This window comes from Epinephelus lanceolatus, chromosome 13 (assembly GCF_041903045.1).
Source record: "Epinephelus lanceolatus isolate andai-2023 chromosome 13, ASM4190304v1, whole genome shotgun sequence".
NCBI lineage: Eukaryota > Metazoa > Chordata > Actinopteri > Perciformes > Serranidae > Epinephelus > Epinephelus lanceolatus.
In genome coordinates, this window is record NC_135746.1 from 29738577 (window position 1) to 29758356 (window position 19780).

The 19780-nt window shown below is 41.2% G+C and overlaps 2 protein-coding genes across 2 annotated transcripts in view; one reads left to right on the forward strand and one right to left on the reverse strand.

Moving 5' to 3' along the window:
* plg (plasminogen) overlaps positions 1-4348 on the forward strand; it is a 23198-nt gene extending 18850 nt beyond the window's left edge. Inside the window, exons 16-20 of the mRNA XM_078173967.1 lie at positions 19-93; positions 198-338; positions 1609-1715; positions 2567-2712; positions 3915-4348. Coding sequence (XP_078030093.1) covers positions 19-93; positions 198-338; positions 1609-1715; positions 2567-2712; positions 3915-4076 — 631 coding nt within the window. The 3' untranslated portion in view covers positions 4077-4348. The remainder of the gene's footprint in view (positions 1-18; positions 94-197; positions 339-1608; positions 1716-2566; positions 2713-3914) is intronic.
* On the reverse strand, positions 4338-19584 carry LOC117270451 (solute carrier family 22 member 2-like). Its single transcript, XM_033648072.2, has 12 exons — positions 18954-19584; positions 16417-16464; positions 16145-16248; positions 15571-15725; positions 13567-13735; positions 11548-11659; positions 11295-11395; positions 11010-11224; positions 6547-6655; positions 6332-6444; positions 5884-5983; positions 4338-4508 (listed from the first exon to the last, which is right to left on the reverse strand). The coding sequence occupies exons 1-12, from the start codon at positions 19302-19304 to the stop codon at positions 4421-4423; spliced, it is 1665 nt and encodes a 554-aa protein (XP_033503963.2). The 5' UTR covers positions 19305-19584; the 3' UTR covers positions 4338-4420.
* Between the last annotated feature and the right edge of the window lie 196 nt (positions 19585-19780).

A 19780-nucleotide genomic window follows, 5' to 3' on the forward strand; every position in this document is an offset into this window, starting at 1 on the left:
TGTGTCTCTTTCTACCAGTATGGGAATTCATTTCTGTGGAGGAACTCTGATTCACCCTCAGTGGGTCCTTACTGCTGCACACTGCCTGGAGAGGTCAGAGAGAAGATAAAAATTAAAAAAAAAAAAAAACATCTAAAGACTAAACCTTAATAACCACCGTAAGACTTGTGCATATATTAATGTGTTGTGTACTGTAGGTCCAAACGGCCGGCAGCCTACAAGATACTCCTGGGTGTCCACACGGAGAGCGCCACTGAGCCGTCGAAACAGGACAGGAACCTGGAGAAACTGATACTGGGACCCAACGGAGCCGACATCGCCCTGCTCAAACTGCAGAGGTGAGACTGATCATCCTACTACCACTACTAATACTAGGCCAAAATAATGATACTGATACAACTATCCTTTCTGTTCTCTATTGCTACCCAGTGGTGAAAAGTAATTTATTACATTTACTCAAGTACTGTACTTAAGTATAATTTTGCAGTACTAATACTTTACTCAAGCTTTTCCATTTTCTGCAACTTCTAGCTCTACTCCACTACATTACATAGACAAATATTGCACTTTATACTCCACTGCATTTGTTTGATAACTTTGGTTACTTTTATTATTATCAACAAATAGATGATTATAGGTTAAAGGGACAGTTCATGTAAAAATCAAAAAGTGCTATTTATCAATGGAAATTGTTTTGGTGTGAGCTGTAGAGTGTTGGAGATATCAGCTGTAGAGATGCCCGCAGCATATGTAAAGCTCTGAGTAGCCCTGCCCCGACATGATCAACTTTTCTGTATTTATCAGACTGAATATTTACAGAAGAAGGCAAAGATATCTGTCGGCTGTGACTGGTTTGAAACATGACTCCTGTCTGACTGCTGAGCGTGGCCTCTTCCCGTGTTTGTCCTTTCAAATTAAATTCCTACATGGTCTAGTCATATAGGTTTTGATTTATTTTGACAAGGGGCAGCTCCTGATAGAGCTTCATGTTTGTTTGTTTGTTTTTTCTGCGACTAAGCAGCCAAAGAAATCTTGCAGACTAATGACCTTTCTAGTTGACTAATGTTCAGTCAACTATTAGGGGGCAGTCCTACTTTCTACTGAACTAAACCCACCAATGCATCACTACATAGATGGAAGCATGCAAGATGTAAACATAAATGGCATCAAGCTCAGCCGAGGAAGTGCTGTAAAATTAGCTATCTTAGTGGTGCTAGGTTAGCTAGCAGCAGATGTGCGCATCGGGCTGTACGGTGATAGGATTGGCAATTCACACCGAAACAATCTAGAGTGAAAGATAGCACTACAGATAGGAGGAAAGATATGTATTTTTGATTTTGGGGTGAACTGTCCCTTAATGAAGTATTGTAACAATTCAAATTAGCCCCAGATGCAACATAAACATGATGTAGCCTACATTTTAATACATCATATGACCCAATAACATGATATTCATTACTCTTTTAATGCTAATACTTTTGTACGTTTATATGAGTAACATTGTGAATTTGTATACTTGTAACAGAACATTTCTCTGTAGTATTGTTATTTTTAAGTAGAATATCTAAGTACTTATTTCAACACTGGTATGTGTGCGTGTGTTTTCAGCCCCGCAATAATAAATGACAAAGTCCTGCCAGCTTGTCTGCCAGAGAAGGACTTCATTGTTCCCAGTGGAACCGAGTGTTATGTGACCGGATGGGGTGAAACTCAAGGTACAGTATGTCATGTGTATGTGTGTATCTTGTACAGCTATCTTTGTGGGGACCTGTTTAAGTTTTGGAGTGAGGTCGTTTTTAAAAGTGGGGATATTCTGGTTGGTCCTCACCTCTTCAAAGGGTTGTTTCAGGGCTAAGACTTGCTTTCAGTGATTAAACTGTGGAAATGTGATGGACTTAACCACGGTAAAGTCATCCATTGATATGTGGACTTTGGTTTTGAGGTCTTGAATTTGGCATTTTGGCCGTGCTATGTTGGATTTTTGAAGATGAGAATGTGAAACTGAGGAGAAGCGAGGGGTGGATCTGACTCATAGACTTTGGTGACACATATAAACATGTTAATTTCTGCTGTAAAGTTGGGCATTTTAACATGGGAGTTTATGAGGATTGACTGGCTCAATCCAGCCAGCCTTAAGTGGCCATTTAAGGAACTGCAGTTTTTGGTACTTGCGCATTGGCTTCCTCTTTCAGGCCCTGAAGTTACTGCTTGGTTTTAAGGGAATTTTTAGAGAAAGCATTGTGTTAAAAAGATCCTCACTATGTTAAAAAAAAAAACATGCATTCCTTATTTATACGAACTTTATTGCTTAAAGTCTAAAATAAACAGTATTTTTCTAAAAAGTCATGGTAAAAACTCAAGTGACTCTTCAAGTCGCTTGAAAGATTCTTTATGGCAAAGTGCCAAAGGTAACAAAAAAACAAGAATTAACCACTGTTAAAGACAAATAATCAGATATGATCCCATATTCAAGGCAAAGTTAACATTTTAATACAATTTAAGATAATTACAGATAAACTATATTCAGAAACCAGAATGTGGATAACTTTGTGGAGGTGTGTTGCAGGTACCGGAGGTGTGGGTGTCCTGAAGGAAACTGGTTTCCCTGTGATCGAGAACAAGATCTGTAATCGTCCATCATACCTCAACGGCAGAGTCAAAGACCACGAGATGTGTGCCGGAAACATTGAGGGAGGAACAGACAGCTGCCAGGTATGAAAAATTCAAAAGAACTGGGAAACATTTTAGAAAACTCTGTAGCGTGGGGTGTTGCTGTTTGCCAGTGTCTTTGGTGATAAGGTAACATTTTATTTTAAAGGTATGTCATTTTTTAATAACTCATTTCACTGGAAAGAAATATGTAATTTAATCTGAGATGAATTCATTGGAAGTTCACCACCTGAGAATTGTGTCTATCTTTATAAAAAGCACCAGTGATAGGAATGTCAGCTGAACATGCAAATATGTTACATTTGTTTGCAGGTGAATATATAATTCATCATTTATGAAGAATAAAGTTTGCAATGGATTATCATCTCTGCTTGAGGATAGCAAATCTCCAACCAAACTGTCAAATTGACAGTTCAAATTGAATTATGGGTAATGTAGGCACCTGGTTTTGACAAGGAAGAAGACTAAGAAAGATGATTTCTCTAGATCTGCTTTTTTTTTCCTTTTAACTATTCATCGTGAGACCAACAATGTCAAAGCAGCTCAATGCTCAGCTCCTGATGTAGTTATTTCTTTAATGACGTTGTATGCTCTAATTAATACAAAATTAGTTCTGTTAAGAAAACTTTCACGTATTAGGATATTACAGATCTGAAAAATGAAGTTTTACCATAATTAAAATCTAATTATTTAGAAGTAAAAACATTCAATCAAAATGTTGATTACAACTTTCCATTTCAGTATTTAGTTGTACTAAACTCATGGCCATGGGTCCACTGATACAATTACTGGCAGCCTCACTGGCTCCCCTGTTGAAAATATTGTTGGAAGCCGACATTGCTGTCTTCAAGGGGTTGTGGCGCACTCAATTTTAAAGCGAGCTATTAATTATAAACCAGCTACTGAACTCCTGAAATTCAGTTATAACTTTTGGTTTTGGTGTGTCATTCTAAAATTTTCAGTGGCCCAACCTGGCCACTCCTGGAAAAAAAATTCTGGGGGTGCCACTGGTGCATGCAAGTGGCTCCTTACCAAGCTCAGCAGTTCATTACTAAAAAGTTGTTGTAACAAATAACGATGATACCCCAAAGGATAATATAGGACCTATGTTAGATACATCTTTTAGAAATACATCTTGAATTGTGTAGTTCAATGATCCAAAACTCTCCTTCCTTCCTGTTTTGCTGGTGCTCTTTTCCACTCTCGTTTTGTACCAAAAACCATTATATTTTGTCTCCCTGCAGGGTGACAGCGGTGGTCCTCTGGTGTGTAATGCCCAGAACAGGTACGTCCTACAGGGTGTGACATCATGGGGTCTGGGATGCGCCAATGCCATGAAACCTGGCGTCTACGCCCGAGTCTCCAAGTTCATTGACTGGATCGACAGAACCATCAAAGCCAATTAAAAAGTATCATCCATCTTGAACAAATACAGTAGCTTCAGTCACAGAAAGTGACAGTTCATTGTGCTTTTTGCAGATAATTTAACAAGTGTGTACTGTTCTGCTCCAAAATAACAACCTAACCAACACCTTGCCTGGTGTTATCTGCTGTCAACAGGTGTTTTGTTTCTTGTGGTGGAAGCACAATAAGCAGATCGTTTTCCTGGTTTTTGGATGTAAAGGTGTGTTTTCTGTAAAAGCTGAAAAATAAAACTTAATGCAAAGGAAGTTGGAAAGTCATGCTTTATAGAAAATGTATTTAAAAAACACCTAGGCTAAGGTCAAATCTATACTAGCATGCACACAAGTCACACAGTCCTTGGTTTCTTGTTGTTTCTGAGGTTTGATTTTAAAAGGTTATTCATTTGTTGGTTCTCCACGACATCCTCCTTTTTCCTGGAAACAAAAACATACATATTCTGTTTTTAGTAAATAGAAAACACTTTCTGCAGATCACATTAAGAATTAAAATCTTATACAGGTTAATTTATCATTAAAGGTTCTGTATACGACATTCAGAATATTAATTTAGCAACAAACAACTATTTGCATTGCAATGGCATCCTGAGCAGGGCTGAAGTCACGTTCCCTCTGTATGTGCTGTATTTCAGGCTTCTCCATTTTTTGTTGTAGAACAGGGATACTCAACTGGCTTTGCCCGGGGGCCACTTCTACAAAATCACAGGAAGCCAAGGGGTCAGTGAATAAACAAATATTTTTTGCTAAGAATGTTTGCTTTCCTCAGATATCTTTGCCAAGAGGCAAAGCCAGTCCTTGCAGCCCTATAAAGGTCAGGTGTACGCAGAGGTGTTTCCAGGATTTGAGGACACTGGGATGCTTTGGGTGCTGCAGCAACCTCTGTTTTTGGGTCGACAGCAGCCATGATGGCATTTTGTGTTAAGTTGTGCTGCAATGTAGCCTATTTAAAACTTCACAAATAAGAAAGAATGGATTCTTAGAAGACGTAACCGGCTCTTGGACACATTTCAAAATGACTTTATTCAACAGGACACCTGCACTATACACAGTGAGATTGTATCCCTTGCAGTCCAAACTATGGACTCACAGCTGATGGTATGCTACCATGGATGCCAGTAGCCAAATGAAACAATATTCATTGACGATGCAATACTGTATGTAGATGAAAACATAAACATTTTGCAGTGGCATATTGTTTATTGTCCCTATGGTGTTAAGACCACAGACAGCATACGAGCACTCTGCATAGTCCAGCCGCACTGGTATGTTAGTTAAGTTTCTAAGTTTCCAAGCTTATAAACATCCTTGCTGCAATAAAATAATGCCACTGTACAAAATTATTTTCAACTAATATTCTTTTTAAGTCTTACTTAAATTATTCTTGCAGTCATTCAGTTTATTTCAATTTACTTTCATTATGAATTAGAAAATAATGAACTCTGTCAGCACTGTTGCCATTGTTAGCACTGCTAGCTACTAGCCACTGGCTCAACTCCATTCAGTTTTAGAGATGTGTCCAGCCAATCCCGTCTCAGATGCTGAATCATAGATACATTCTGAATGTCGTATAAATCTCAGTTAAAATTTTGTCATAGTCAGATAAGCTTTCTAACACTTATTGGTAATCATAACAAATTTATTGGCATCTCATTCCCTTGCAATTTTACTCCAAAATTAGGCATCAATTAATTTATTAAATGACAACTGTGATGAATTGTTGGTACTTCCGTCTATTATTAATACTAATAAGAGAAATAATACAATCTATTTACCAGCTTGCAAGATTTCTCACCTATAAGGAAACTCAACATCATCAATGGTTTCAGGTAAAGGAACTCCTCTGGTTTCAGGCAGCAACAACACCAAACTTCCAGCTACCACCGCAATCACTCCTGTATGAAATAAAACAGTGACTGAATTAGTTGAAGATGAAAAAAAAGACATCCACTATCGTTGGGCTTCATTAGTCAATATTATAACATATGTATGTATATACATAGTGGCTTTATCTCAGTGTGTAGCACTGCAACATGTAAAAGCAGAAAGGTGGAAATCTTCACAAAAAGACAACAACTGAAACGCAACTAAAATCAAGCATTGTATCCCGGAAAGGAACAATGGCAGCATTACAAGTTAACAAAAATAAATTTCATCAGTTTAATCAATCATCAATGTAAGTGTACTTCTACAAAAATAAATCAGCTAAAGTTGAGGATTCGGCTGACTGTGTCACAACCTACCGAAGATGATGAGTGGCAGCTCCAGCCAGATTTCAGCCAGTCTGTAGAGCATGAAGGGACATATGATGCCTCCGATATCGCACAGAGTCGAGCAAATTGACACTCCCAGGCTCCTAAATCCAGTCAATCCAATCAAACAAACATTTGCAGTTACATTGTGTATTTTACAGTGTTATTGTGTCATGAATATGTAAGATAAGATAATCCGACCTCACCTGACAAACGTTGGGTAGAGCTCAGTGTTAACAAATACAACCAACTGGAAGGCAATGGTAATCCCCAACCGACCGATGCAGGCCACCACCGTCCTTAACCAGACCAAGCCTGAGGCACAAAGACAAAAATGCGCTTATTTACAGTTTATACTACTCTTTAGATAGAACATCTGAGCTGAGGCATAAGTATGACATTTATTAGATTACACAGAAGGTCTATCTTATTATGCTTATATCACTGAGAATGAGACATCATACCTTGAAGTCTATGATTCAGTCTATAATGCATTTTCTTGATAGTGAGCCTGTTTTCTTACAAACAACTGATCAAGTGACAGTGTTTATATCACACTGGGCACTTTTCATCTGCCGTACATGCCATCTCCTCAGCCCGTTCAGTAATTTTCCACTCATCCCGCCTCATCACCACACCTACCTGCCAGTCTATCGCCTGTTCACACATTTACCACTCCTGCTGGTCTACCATGCTGGATGCCTGCTTCATAGACACTTCTTGCTAGATTGTTCTTCGCCTCCATGCAATAATTTCCAGCATTCTTCTCCCGACTGCTTCCTGGTTATCAACCCTGCATGTCCCTGACTCTCCTGCTTCGTCTGCTCCCCGGTAAACCACTCTGCCTTCCGTTCTCAACCACAAGCTCTGCCTCTGCCTTCCTGGTTCCTGTTCGCCTGTTTCCTGCAGCTGTCCAGAAACACACCATCACCCGGCTTTTCAAAGTGAGTTAACCAGTTCTGTCACCAGTGTTCTCCTGTGCTGTGAAGTGCTTCGCTGTGTCACTACACACTCAACCTTTGTGTGTGTGCCTCGGACTAACCTCTGAGTACTCCTGATTTTGGAATCCCTGCCCCCTATCATTACTATCGCATATAATTGAACTAACTGCTGTATGTGTGCATCCGGCCGACACCAGCTCCCCTTCAGTGTTCTATTTGGAGAGCTGACTCAATTCCCCTGGGGGCTCTGAAATTGGAAATTGACCCTCTCTGTTGTGTGTGCTCGCCCTGTATTTGTTAAAGTGGTGTATTAAAGGTCAGTATAAACTGTTCAGCCTGTCCCTGGTGTCGCTTTTGGGTCCATGATCCACCTATTACAGTTTTATTGGATTTACCATCAAATTACCATTTTTTTTATGTCAAAATAAGGGAATATGATGTATTTTCATGGAGAGATCTTTAAATTTCTGGGAATTTCTAGAGCATCTCATGCGGACTGATCCAAGGAGGAAATACAGAATGCTTGTGTGGCAAAGTTTGCAAGAACCTGCATGCCTTGAAAATCCACTAAGCCAATACGAAATGTGTGCAGACGACACAAGCGATCCTCCAAATCATCAAGTTGTTCCAGGCCAGCAAGGAGAAGATGTGGCTCTAGTTTGATGAAGATGATGATTTCATTAAACCAGCATTATGTCACAGGCAAGTTCAGAGACCTTATTTTACACTACAACAGCATTAGTCTGAAAGTTAAATTAACAACTGAAGTTTGAGAAGGGCATCATCACAGGAAGTACAGTTTCTGTAATTCTTTTTGCTTTCATTGCCACACTTCTTACCAACTCTGCCCTCCCACAGCCATCCTTGTTGAGAAGGATCCAGTGGCGAACACGCTGCACCTCATTGCCCTCCCACTCCTCACAATCCTCCTATTTACAATCCTTCCCAAGCAACGCTGCACCACTCGTGCCTCACCTCATCTCTTTTCTCCCTTCTTTCTGTCTCTCTAGTGCTAACTAATCACAATGCAGCGGTGCAGTACACGGATGTAACTGTCATTGCAGCTAGCTAACATTAGCTGAGAAGCCAGTGGAGCTGAGATATGACCCGTCTAACCCTGCCCAAATGACATTAAAAAAAGATAAAGAAAATACTAAATTGTTATTTTTTAAAAACTGACTCCATGGATAAGGTGAAGCAAGTAAAATGCTGACTGGGAATCTTCACTGGAAGCAAGACATAAGCGAGATTATATTGAGCATTAGCACAACTGACTCCATCTTCTGTAAACATCTCCTTGTCTGTTAGCAGCAAGGGAAGAAATCTGTAGTATTTTTATGTGTTGATTTCCCCACCCACCGTAGTGAGTGAGGGGAATCTGCCTGTTGTGTAACAGGCAAGCTCATAAACAGACTGGGGGTCTTGATCAATCCATATGCTGTTAATAAGCTGAAAACTCAATCATTAATTTCATTAATTCATTCCATAACCATTTATCCCATAAGGGGTCGCGGGGGGGCTGGAGCCTATCCCAGCTGACATTGGGCGAGAGGCGGGGTACACCCTGGACATGTTGCCAGACTATCAAAGACAGACAACCATTCACACTCACATTCACACCTACGGCCAATTTAGAGTCACCAATTAACCTGCATGTCTTTGGTCTGTGGGAGGAAGCCAGAGCACCTGGAAAAAACCCACACTGACACATGGAGAACATATAAACTCTGTGTACAAGGGCTCCCCCAACCCAGGGATTGAATCCCCCACCCCAGGTTCAAACCTGGAGCCCTCTTGCTGTGAGGCGACAATGCCAACCACTGCACCACTGTGTGTTTTAAACAGCTATCTATGCAGATTACACTTTGCTAAATGCAACAAAAAAGACACCATGATGTGTGACCAGAGACCAATCAGGGGAGACAGGAAATGGAGGAGGGGCTAATTGGCAGCAGATGTGACTGCAGGCTTCACTCTCAGATTCTATGTGTGCAATCCATGTGGCTGTGACTGTTTGATTCCCTGTGGCTCCGGTAAGCTGGACTTTTGGGGGGTTTTAGCATTGTTTTATAATCATGTTTAGGGTGACCATATTTTGATTTCCAAAAAAGAGGACACTTGGCCCGGCCACGAGATAGCCTACTTAAATGATACTCACAGTTTACTCAAAGATGCCTTATAATTTTAATATATTTAAAGTTTATATGTATGGATAGAAGATTCAGTTATATTACAAAATAATATCTCTCAAAGACAGAAATTCAGATAGGCCCCTATAGACAGGGGACACATACACACACTAGAGTGTGGCTACCCGATCCGAGCCTGATGGGTCCCAACAACAGGCCTACCCAACAGGTCGGGCCGGGTTTGGTCAAAAATGTAGCTATAAATTGTATTCGGGCTCAGATCAGATTCGGTCAGCTTTCAGTGAAAATGTAGTGTAAAAATAAATAAAATCCTATTGTCTGTCCTGTTTATTGCTTGGGCACTGTTATTTACGTGACAACACCTGAACATAACACACACACACACACATTGGCTGTTTGTTTCTACCTCTCCCCTCGCTGGAAGTCTCAGACCTCCCGCCGCCCTCCTCTGCCTTGATTAAACGCTGAAAATTAAATAAAAGAGGGAGACAGGTTTTCCTATTTTATCTTATTTTGTTTTATTTCTCCTTCTCCTCTCGCTGGAAGCGTCGGACCTCCCGCCTCCCGCTCCCGTCTCAAACACGGAGATCTCCCTCTCCGCAGCTGAGCACCCACGGCGCATGCCCGGCCTGTTAAATAGCCTGTAAATATAACAACTGTGTGACACAAACTCAGTGCTTTAGTAATTAAATAATGTCGGGCTCGGTTCGGGTTCGGACAGAAATATGTGGCCCGTGCCGCACTCTAACACACACACACACACACACACACACACACGGAAAACCGGACATTATCATCAATTTATAAAAAAGCCCCGGACGGGATGTGAAAAGTGGACATGTCCGGGCAAAAGAGGACGTTTGGTCAGCCTAAGTTATCATTTTAATTGTTAGGGTACTGTAGGGGTGCATGCACCCTGAGGTATTTGTATTTTAATGATTTTAATACTGGGTCTGCCGTAACTTGTTTGTAGGAAAAAAGACTGAAAAGTTGACTCTTACACAAAGGTATGTAAAACATGCTGTATTTAAACATTGTAAGGTGCCCTACAAACTAAATCAACAGTGCTTTGTTTGTTTCTAGGCATAGCACTGACTGCCGTTTATTTTAGTTTAGTATTACGTGTTTTAGCCTTATTGATTTTATTGTTTAGTATAGGATTGGAGTTTGTTTAGTTTTAGAGTTTTAACATTCTGTCTTCTTCTGTTTCTAGTGCTGCGGCTGGTGGCGTCCTCCATTCACTGGTGTGGTTGGGGTGCTAGAAGTTCACTCTAGATGGTGATATGGTTTGTGGTTGCACATCTTTATTAGTGTAGTGTTTTATTTGAAGTGTGTCAGGTTTATATTTCTTTTGAATACATAGTATACTCCCAGTGCCCTAGCAGTGAGTGGTTGGTTTCCCAGCCGTAGTATGACTGTCTGTCCTGTTGTCCTTTCTTGCCTGTGTTCTTAAAGTTTAGTTATTGTAAAATAAATGGCATGTTTATGACCCACACTGACTGTTGCAGCCTCTTTATTGAAGCCCCTGTGAGCTAGTTCTCCTTAAAAGTTACACTAAGAAGAAGAAGTTGTTCTCACTTTCAGGAATGGCGGCAGATATCAAACAGGCAGCTCCAGCTACAATGTTGGAAGAGGCGAAGGGAATGCGCCTGCCAATGCACTCAATAGTGAAGAGGATGAAAAAGGCAGCAGGGAACTCCATCAGGGAAGATATGAGGAAGTCAATGTAGACGTTTCCTCCATCCAGCCCCACCCGCATGATGAGGCCTTGATATACAAATGCAATGGTGAACCTAAAGCGATGGAGACAAGAAGATTCAACATCTACATTTAGGGTAATCTGTGATTTTTAATGAGTCTCACCAGTTGAACATGAGGATTAAAGTGTGTTTTCTCATAGTTGGAGTTCTGACCAGGTCCAGCAAAGAGGCAGAGGAGGAGTCACCCTCATCCTCAGTCAGTGTCTGAAACGAGTAATCATGATCCAGCTGTGACATTAACATGGAATCTCACTACAAATTATTTGACTCAGTGGACCACAGAGTGATGCTGAAAAGAAGTAGTCATTTCCTCTCAGGAGAATTAAGATGTTAAGCAAACGACTGAATCAATTTACCTCAAAGCTCTTGAGTGTCCTCTTGTTTTCCTTAGCTATAGCTTTAGTGATCTCCAAAGCTTTGGAAGAATTCTTCTGAGAGATGAGCCACCTTGGAGACTCTGGGACAAACCTGAGATGCAAAAAGTTTGACAGATATAAAAATCTAAGCAGCTGTTCACCAAAACATCTGCTTGTAATAGCTGATCTGAGCTTGGTCTCTTTCTTAGTCAAATGTGTTTTTGTTGTGAAACAGGGTTGTCAAGTTTTCTTTAAAAATAACTTTTAGATATTATATGATTTTATTAAATAGCAAACAGCAAAGAGAAGAGAGGAAATGAGCGGCAGAAAGGGATGGGAACAGACAATGAATGCCTGACCCGAGCCCGACGGGACACAGCAGGACCCATCGAAACCCACTGGGTTTGGACAAGGAATTACAAATAGTGCTCGGGTTCTCCCCAGTTGACATGGTGCTTCATGCTTTGCTTTCCAGTTAATATCCTTGCCAGATGACACCTTTCTTGCTATGTCGTCTTTCAGTTTGTTGTTATAGTGACACAAGGAAATGAACTCAGCAAGGCTGGATGCTCCAATGCTGCTGTTGAAACATGCAGAGTGTTTTCCTTACATCAGCTGCATTGAGCTCATGTTGGGTTTGGACACAAAAAAAAAACAAAAAACAGAATGTCTATCGTCTTGGGTCTTGGCTAAGTTACTACTTTCTTGGAACCAGGTTGGTTCAGACAGAAATATGCAGACCAAGCCACACTTAAATGCAACAAATGCGTATCCTTCCTGAGTCATCCAACAGTTTACCAGAACTCCCTTGAGGCTCATCGTAAGTCCTTCTCCATAGTCTCCCAAGAACTCCTACCACACCCAGGTTTTCGCTTTGGCGACCGCTGTAGCCTCAGCCTATCTGGCTTACCTGACTGCTGCTTCACAAAACCCCTGCGCCATCCAAGTCCAAAAGCCTTCCTTCTTCAGCTTGACAGCTTCCTTCAAAACTGGTGTTCACTAGTGGGTTCTTAGGTTGTTACAATTACAGGCACTAGTGACCTTCCAGCCACAACTTTTAGCAGCTGCCTCCACAACGGAGATTTTGAACACGGTCCACTTGGATTCCACATCCACAACCTTCCCCAGGATGCATGAGACATTCTTCCGCAGGTGGAATATGAAGACAGAAAGGCTGTTCTGGTACATGTGCACCTACCTCTGGTACGAGTACACTATGCTTGAACATGGTGTTTGTTATGGCCAATCCATTATTAGCACAGAAGTCCAGTAACATAACATCACTTAGATCAGGCAAACCCTTCCTCACTCAACCCCCTCTAGATTTCTCCATTGTTGCCCGTGAGAACATTGAAGTCCCCCAGCAGAACTGTAGTCCCTAGATCGTCTCCAGAACGGCACCCAGAGACTCCAAGAAGTTTGATGCATAAGCACAAACAATTGTCAGAGAATTCCTCTCAGCAACTCTGAGACACATAGAGACAACCCCCTCATCCTCAGTTAGAACTCCAATACAGTGGCACGCAGGCAGGGGCTGGTGAGTATCCCCACACCCACCTGGCAGCTTTCACCCTAAGCAACTCCAGAAAAGAAGAGAGACAAGCCCAAAGAGTTTGTGCTCTGCCTTGAGTTGCCCAGAGAGCCCAACTAGTTGGTGCCACTCCACCTCCTGCATCAGCTCCACTTCCCCGCCAGAGTGGTGACGATATACATTCTGTGATGCTAGGGGTCAGCACACCTAGGTTTCAATGGCTAATTCATGAAGGGTCTGTGTATCGCTCTAAGTCTGGTCCCTGTCCTGGTACCACTCTGTCTTGGGAGACCCTACCAGGATCTTTTACCCCCAACAACACAGCTCCCAGGGTTTCAAGGACACGCAAACCATGACTCTGGGTATTGTAATATGTTTGAGTAAAACATAAAAAAAGTGCAAGAGACAAGACACTGACTTCCACCAAATATATAGCCACTCCTTCCTAAACAGATACAAAACAGGAAAAACAACATAAAAGTCTTTACCAGAAGTAGGACAGGAAGAGGATCTGAGGTGCAGTGATGGCAACCTGCAGCCAGCGCCAGTCAGTGATGAAGTATGCGAGCAGGGCGAGGATAAGGAGGCCGCAACTGAAGAACATCTGGTAAACAATTCCAACCATCCTTCTGTACTCCACTCCAACAATCTCTGTGACTGACAGAAAAACAGGAAACATTCAAACTGAGTGTATTTTACTAAAAAAGAAAGCAGTCAAAGAGTGGACATAGATCTCTGCAAAAGGGGTATAGGGAAATATATGACCTGTATTTACCTCTGTCAAGGGCTGGTACCATTCGATTAAATCCTGTACATTTCTACATTTTTATATTATACACATGTAGAGACTTAAGTTTGGTTAATATATGGCTGAGGTTAGGTAACTGACAGGTGCTATTTGGAGTGTTTGTTACAAAACAGAGCATGGACAAGACCAGGGATACTCAACTTGCTTTGCCTGGGGGCCAACCATGTGAAATGACAGGGTGCAAGAGGTCAGTTAATAGACAAACTTTTTTTGCTGTCGATGTTTGCCACCTCACTAGTCTTTGCCAAGAGGCAAATCCAGTCGCAACAGCCCCACATAGGTCAGGTGTATGCAGGGGTGTTTCTAGGAACTGAGGACATTCAGGGTTTGGCCTGCACCTCTGTTGGTGGGTCCAGGATCATCCTCTGGCACTTTTCTTTTTGATAAACAAGCCTTATTTTGATGCTTTTGATGCACTCTTACACATTGTTTAGATTCAAATACATTATTTATACACACTCTTACCAAAAAATTTCAGTGTGAATCAGTTTGTTCTCATTGTGAATTAGAAAATGATTGACGGGCCAGATTTGGCCTGCAGGCTGTAAGTTGAGTATCACTGGACTAGAATGAAATGGGAGAAATCAAAATCTTAGTATTTGACTTTGTAAGAGCTAACTGCAACAACTGCAGTATGACTGAACATCACAGTCTGTTCATAATGTTTTTATCATCAAGCCAGTTACTTAGTCACAGTAAATGTAGTCATTAGCCCTGTTTCCACTGAACAGTATGGTACGGTTCAGTTCAGTACGCTTTTTTTCCATTTCCACTGTGAAAAGTTGTGGATGGTACCAATGGAACCGTTCCATACCGTCCCCATTTTTGGTCCTTTCTCTGTTGGTACTAAAAGGTGGAACTGTGAACACTGCAGTCTGTTGATTGGTCAATAGCGGATGGTCACTCTGCTCAGGGCTGAGTTGTGGCACTGTTCATACCGTTATGAGTAGACTAACTATAAAATGAAAGGATGTTTTGCTGCCTCTCACAGCAGCTGGAGTCGGAGAAAAAAACAACTTAATTCACTGGGCCGACTGCCAGCAACTTTTAGGGCAGAACGTTCACTTGTAATGTTACTCAATGCATGAGTGATTCCATCAGCACACCTTAAATTTCACTGTGACATCTTTGACTATCACTTTAGTTTTTATATTACAAACACTTTTAGTAATGAGTGGATCTTCAAGCGTTTATACATATATTAATGTCGGCCGGATTATGTGAACTGCATATATCCCAATCCTCACTCTGAGAAAAAAAAAAAGTGCTGTGGAGTGTAGTTCCTGTGGGCTCCGGCAACACTAAACCCCTGATCTTGCCTGACAAGGACTAAATGCACAAAGCTGCTATTTTTTAAATATCCCATGGAGAGAGACTTTCACTGCAGCATGTTTTATTTTGTTCTGAAAATATCAGCGTGTAGCCTCATCCTGGAGACAATAAACGAGGTGCAGACTGATAAAGGAGGAAATACAGTGAGTGCTGGACGGAGCAGTGAGTGACAACAACCCTGCCCACATTGAAGGGTCCTGTTAGCGGTGGGAAAGGCTAGGGTCTAGGTACCATGTCTGAAGGGTTACTTTTGGCTCCAAAGGTACCATACTGAAAGTGTTTGGTGGAAATGGGGCTATAGCGATGCCTCAGAGGAAAATTGGTTTTAGTTAATATAAAAAGTCATCATTACGCAGCACATATGAAGCCATCCAGCCTCCTTTGGATGAAAAGCCAAGGATGGTCCTAAACACCAGGATGGTGATGTAGTTTGGAGCCATAGCCATCGCAAGCCCTGCGATTACATTCAGTAGGGTTGACACCAGGAGACTGACCTTCCTGCCAAACCTGAAGAAAGAAAGACATTAGACAAGGTTTTCTTTCAAAATAAGAGGCTTGATTGAACATATCTTTTTGACTAAAAATATGTGATTTTAACATCATTGCCACAGTTTTATACGTGTGGTACCTGTTCGCTACATTTCATGTTTAGTTTGAACATATGATGGAAAGCTTTAACATACGAAATAGAAACAGCATGTCAGTGGTCTAACACAAGCATCGGCGTGCCATAGAGACAACCAGTCATCTAAATTCGTTTGCAGTGAACTAATCTTACTTATGAGACAAATACAGCTTTTTTAAAATATTAAATGCAGCAACTCTGACAAAACAAAACGGTTTTCTGCAAGATACAGCTAAAGTCAGTACTGATGAAGGTGTATTTGTGGCAAATATGGAAGAAAAAAGATAAATCAGGGCCTCACCTGTCAGCCAAGAAACCAAAAGCAAAACTTCCAACAAGGAAGCCCACATTGAGAACAGACTGGTACATGTCCACAAACCATCCATCTGAACACACCAGGTTAAACTAAGACCCAAAGGAAAAAGGTTACATGTCTCTATATAATATATGCTCAATTATAGATTTAATTGATGAGCATTGAGAAATAGTCAGTGATTTGTATTGCTTTAGTTTTTTTCGTTACCGAAATCCACCCTGTTTTGAGGCATGAATGCGTCAGATTTCTCTTCTCACCTCCGTGACAAAGGACTTCCTGCCTCCATAATCATACTCCCAGCCGTTCTTAGAAGACAAAAACAAAACATCGCATTTAACACAGCTGGTGAAAGGACTCTTACACATGAGCCTTAGAATAGAGCCATCATGATCTGACCTAATGCTCCTTCTCATGTGTGGTTCTTTACAAAAATGAACTGCAACTCTGCAAACCCTTTGATTTATGCCCTTGACTTTCTGAGAAGCTGTGCACAACACTGCCAGAGAGTTTTGTACTCATCACAAGGCCAACAAAGTACTGAATTTTACCACATGAAAGCAACAAGTACATCTTTACATAACTTCAGGGTCACGGTAGTAGACTTAACTTTTAACAAAATGAAAACCAAATCCTTGAAATGTGCTGCTTTTAAGAAATAGTTTGACATTTTGGGGGGTTTGCTTTCTTGTTGAGAGTTAGATGTGAAAATCGATTATTTCTGTTATAAGTAAGCTAGAGTTAGCTTTGCTCAGCAGAGCGACTTGAAACTGGGAGAAACAGCTACCCTGACTCCTTCCAAGCTAAGAGTATCCACCTACCTGTCTGTACAAAAACTAAAGTGTGAACATGATAAGTCAGTCAGACAGTCAGACAGTTTTGCGTTGTCTAAACGATACAGTAAATGAACTCCATTTTGATTTCTGCTGTCTTTATTGTGAACTGAGTGACACTTTGTTCAGAAAGATGGGGATAGGGATTAAGATGATGCACAAAGACTGAGATGGCTGTTCACATATGAAAACATATAAATAAGCCAGTTATCTGGAAAGAGTCTGGGAGAAGAGAACAAAGCTTTTCATGAAGATAATCCGTAGATATTCAATAGATCCTAATGTGAAAAGTTCTTTTCAGATACTGTCAGGTCCAGGAGACCCAGGGTGGTGATCACCTGTTTAATATTACCTTTTTATGACATAGTGTATAGTACGACTTTGTGGTCAGAGTAAGGGGGCCAGGGGTAGGAAGTAGGGAAGGGGCCATTGCACCTCCACTTTACATCCCGGGGCCCACATTTGTTGCGTTTGCAGATGTATGTTACATAGCAGTGGCTTGTAATTCCATGTGGGATGGGCTGAATGTTGGGCATGACACACAGGGGCATTGTATTAGGGGGGGAAAGTGGGCCCCAGTGGGAGGTGGGCCCCCAGAAACTGCTCAATCATGGGGACCAGAATTTGGTTCTGTTGTCACTGAAATAAACAACATAAATGTATGACTTTATGAGGGGTTACAGGGCTTCTCTGGAGTCCCCACTAGTTGCCTGGTAACAGCTCATGGTCAGGAAAGAATCTGGCACATAAGGGACTGTTCTTTACTTACAGGACAGGGTGGCTGGGGTGTGACTTTGTTTTGTTTTTTTTAACCCTCCCCAAAGCTACAAATACTTTCCCTTGAGCCTCCCTGAGTGACTGGGGGAAAAATGCACAACCACCATAAATTTGTTATTTTATTTTGTTCAATTAAAACCTACCCTTTGATGTTTAAAAGTTAAAATTAAAAGCTGAAGACAAAATTTTTAAGTTGAAAAAAGTGTCTTTTTTTCAATCTTGTCACGCATGCTGGTTAGTTCCTGCAAACAGTGTATTTTTGGCCATATTTTAAATGAGATGTAGAATAAATTGATTTTCATGAAATATCACTATTTTAAGCTAATTTTTGTTGTTGTAGTTGTTGTTGTTAACGGAAGTGTTCGTTGTACATGATGTGTCCAAGGACCATCTGGAATTCGAAAATCTAACCATATTTTAAGTTTTAAAATTTTTTAATTTAATTTAATTTAATTCATTTATTTATTTATTTTACAGTTTCTGGCTATGATAAATGATGGTGTAATTTTGGTGCTTTTTTCTTTTGGGGTTTAATTTTACCTTTCTATGACATACTATAATATGACGATGACCCTGATGATGGGCTAGGAGATTTTGATGTGATACCACTGCAACCCTGCATGATGCAGTCACCTAACCTTACAGGTGTGTAGCTGAGATCACAATGAATGCAGAGTTTGTAGATGGGTGTGGTCCAAGCAAGGGGGCCAGAAGTAGGGGGGTAAGAGTGGAAGTGTGAGTTGCACATGACATCGGAAATAATGTTTGTTTTTTTTTTTTTTGTTTTTTTAATTGAATTTAATTGATTAATTTATTTATTGTACAGTTTCTGGCTATGATAAATGATGGTGTAATTTTGGTGGGGTTTTTTGTAACTTTTAAAGAAAACATGCATGTGAGCAAGTCACAGTTAAGAGCTTACTCAGCCTCTACACCCTGTCCCTCTCATAAATAACGAACAGTCCCTGACCCCCACATTTTTTTCCACTTCAGTTTTTTGCACAGATTAAACAAACAAGATATGACCAGTTAATAATTAGTGTTATCTCTGGACAGAGCCAAGTCACCCTTGTTTCCAGTCGCCTCATCTACACAAAATAAATATTTCCCAACCCCCCCCAAAATGACTGTTTCTTTAATCATTTTCAGCTGTAATCATGTATCCCAGGTGCCACCTGGGGTCTCACCTTGCATGCTGTAACTGGGAGCTCACTCAGGTCCAGTTCCTGTGTATCACATGTGACTGTTGTGTTCCAGTCCACCACGTACTGCTCACAGCTGCTGTGCTGCAGCACTCCGGAGCTGTTCACCAGAGGCACCGTCAGCCTGCGACTGTCCGCCAGGCTCCAGTTACAGGCCTGCCTCAACTCCACCACAGCAGGGTCCCGACACCAGTGATCGGGGGCGAAGCCCTGAAACACGATACTGGCGTACACACATCCAAAAGGTATTGACCACACACATATCAAAAAAAAGATACGTTTCTGAGAGCGGCCGAAATTCCCAGCCTCTTCCAGGAGGTCATCAAAGGTCGTCATTGCTGCTGTGATCCAAGTTAGAAAAAAAAACAGGTCAGACTTTGCACTATCCACAGCATAGAATAATGCAGAATGCCAGCAGTCAGCTTTCCAGATGTTGACACTCCACCCTGTTGAAAATATTTGCAGCTGCTGTAGAGTAGAACGAAAAAAACTTGTTAGTGTTTAATAGACCTAAACAAAATAGCAGAGCAGTGATACAACAGCCAAATGAAGCTGAACTGAGCCGCAGCCAAAACTGTTTCTATTTGTGAAGTGTATCCAAAGTTACGTAACAGTGTAACTCTGTCTTGAAGGCAAGGCAGTGGTGTTGGAGGCAGTATTTACATGACTTGGAGTGAACTCTCCAAGCCCCCCAGGTCTGCTGCATTGTGCAGCATTGTGTGACTCCTAGTGGCAGGATGAAAGAAGACACAGCAGTGCACCAGGGCTGTCTCATTTTTCTACTTACAAAAACGTCATCAGAATCGCATAGA

Bases quoted from the DNA above. Each gene is read 5' to 3' on its own strand.
- LOC117270451 (XM_033648072.2), bottom strand. From the start codon at position 19,304: ATGACGACCTTTGATGACCTCCTGGAAGAGGCTGGGAATTTCGGCCGC. The intron at 13,736-15,570 runs GTAATGATGACT...TTTTTCTGTCAG, and splicing joins GATGGCTTCATATGTGCTGC to TCACAGAGATTGTTGGAGTG. The intron at 11,225-11,294 runs GTGAGACTCATT...CCATCGCTTTAG, and splicing joins TTAATCCTCATGTTCAACTG to GTTCACCATTGCATTTGTAT.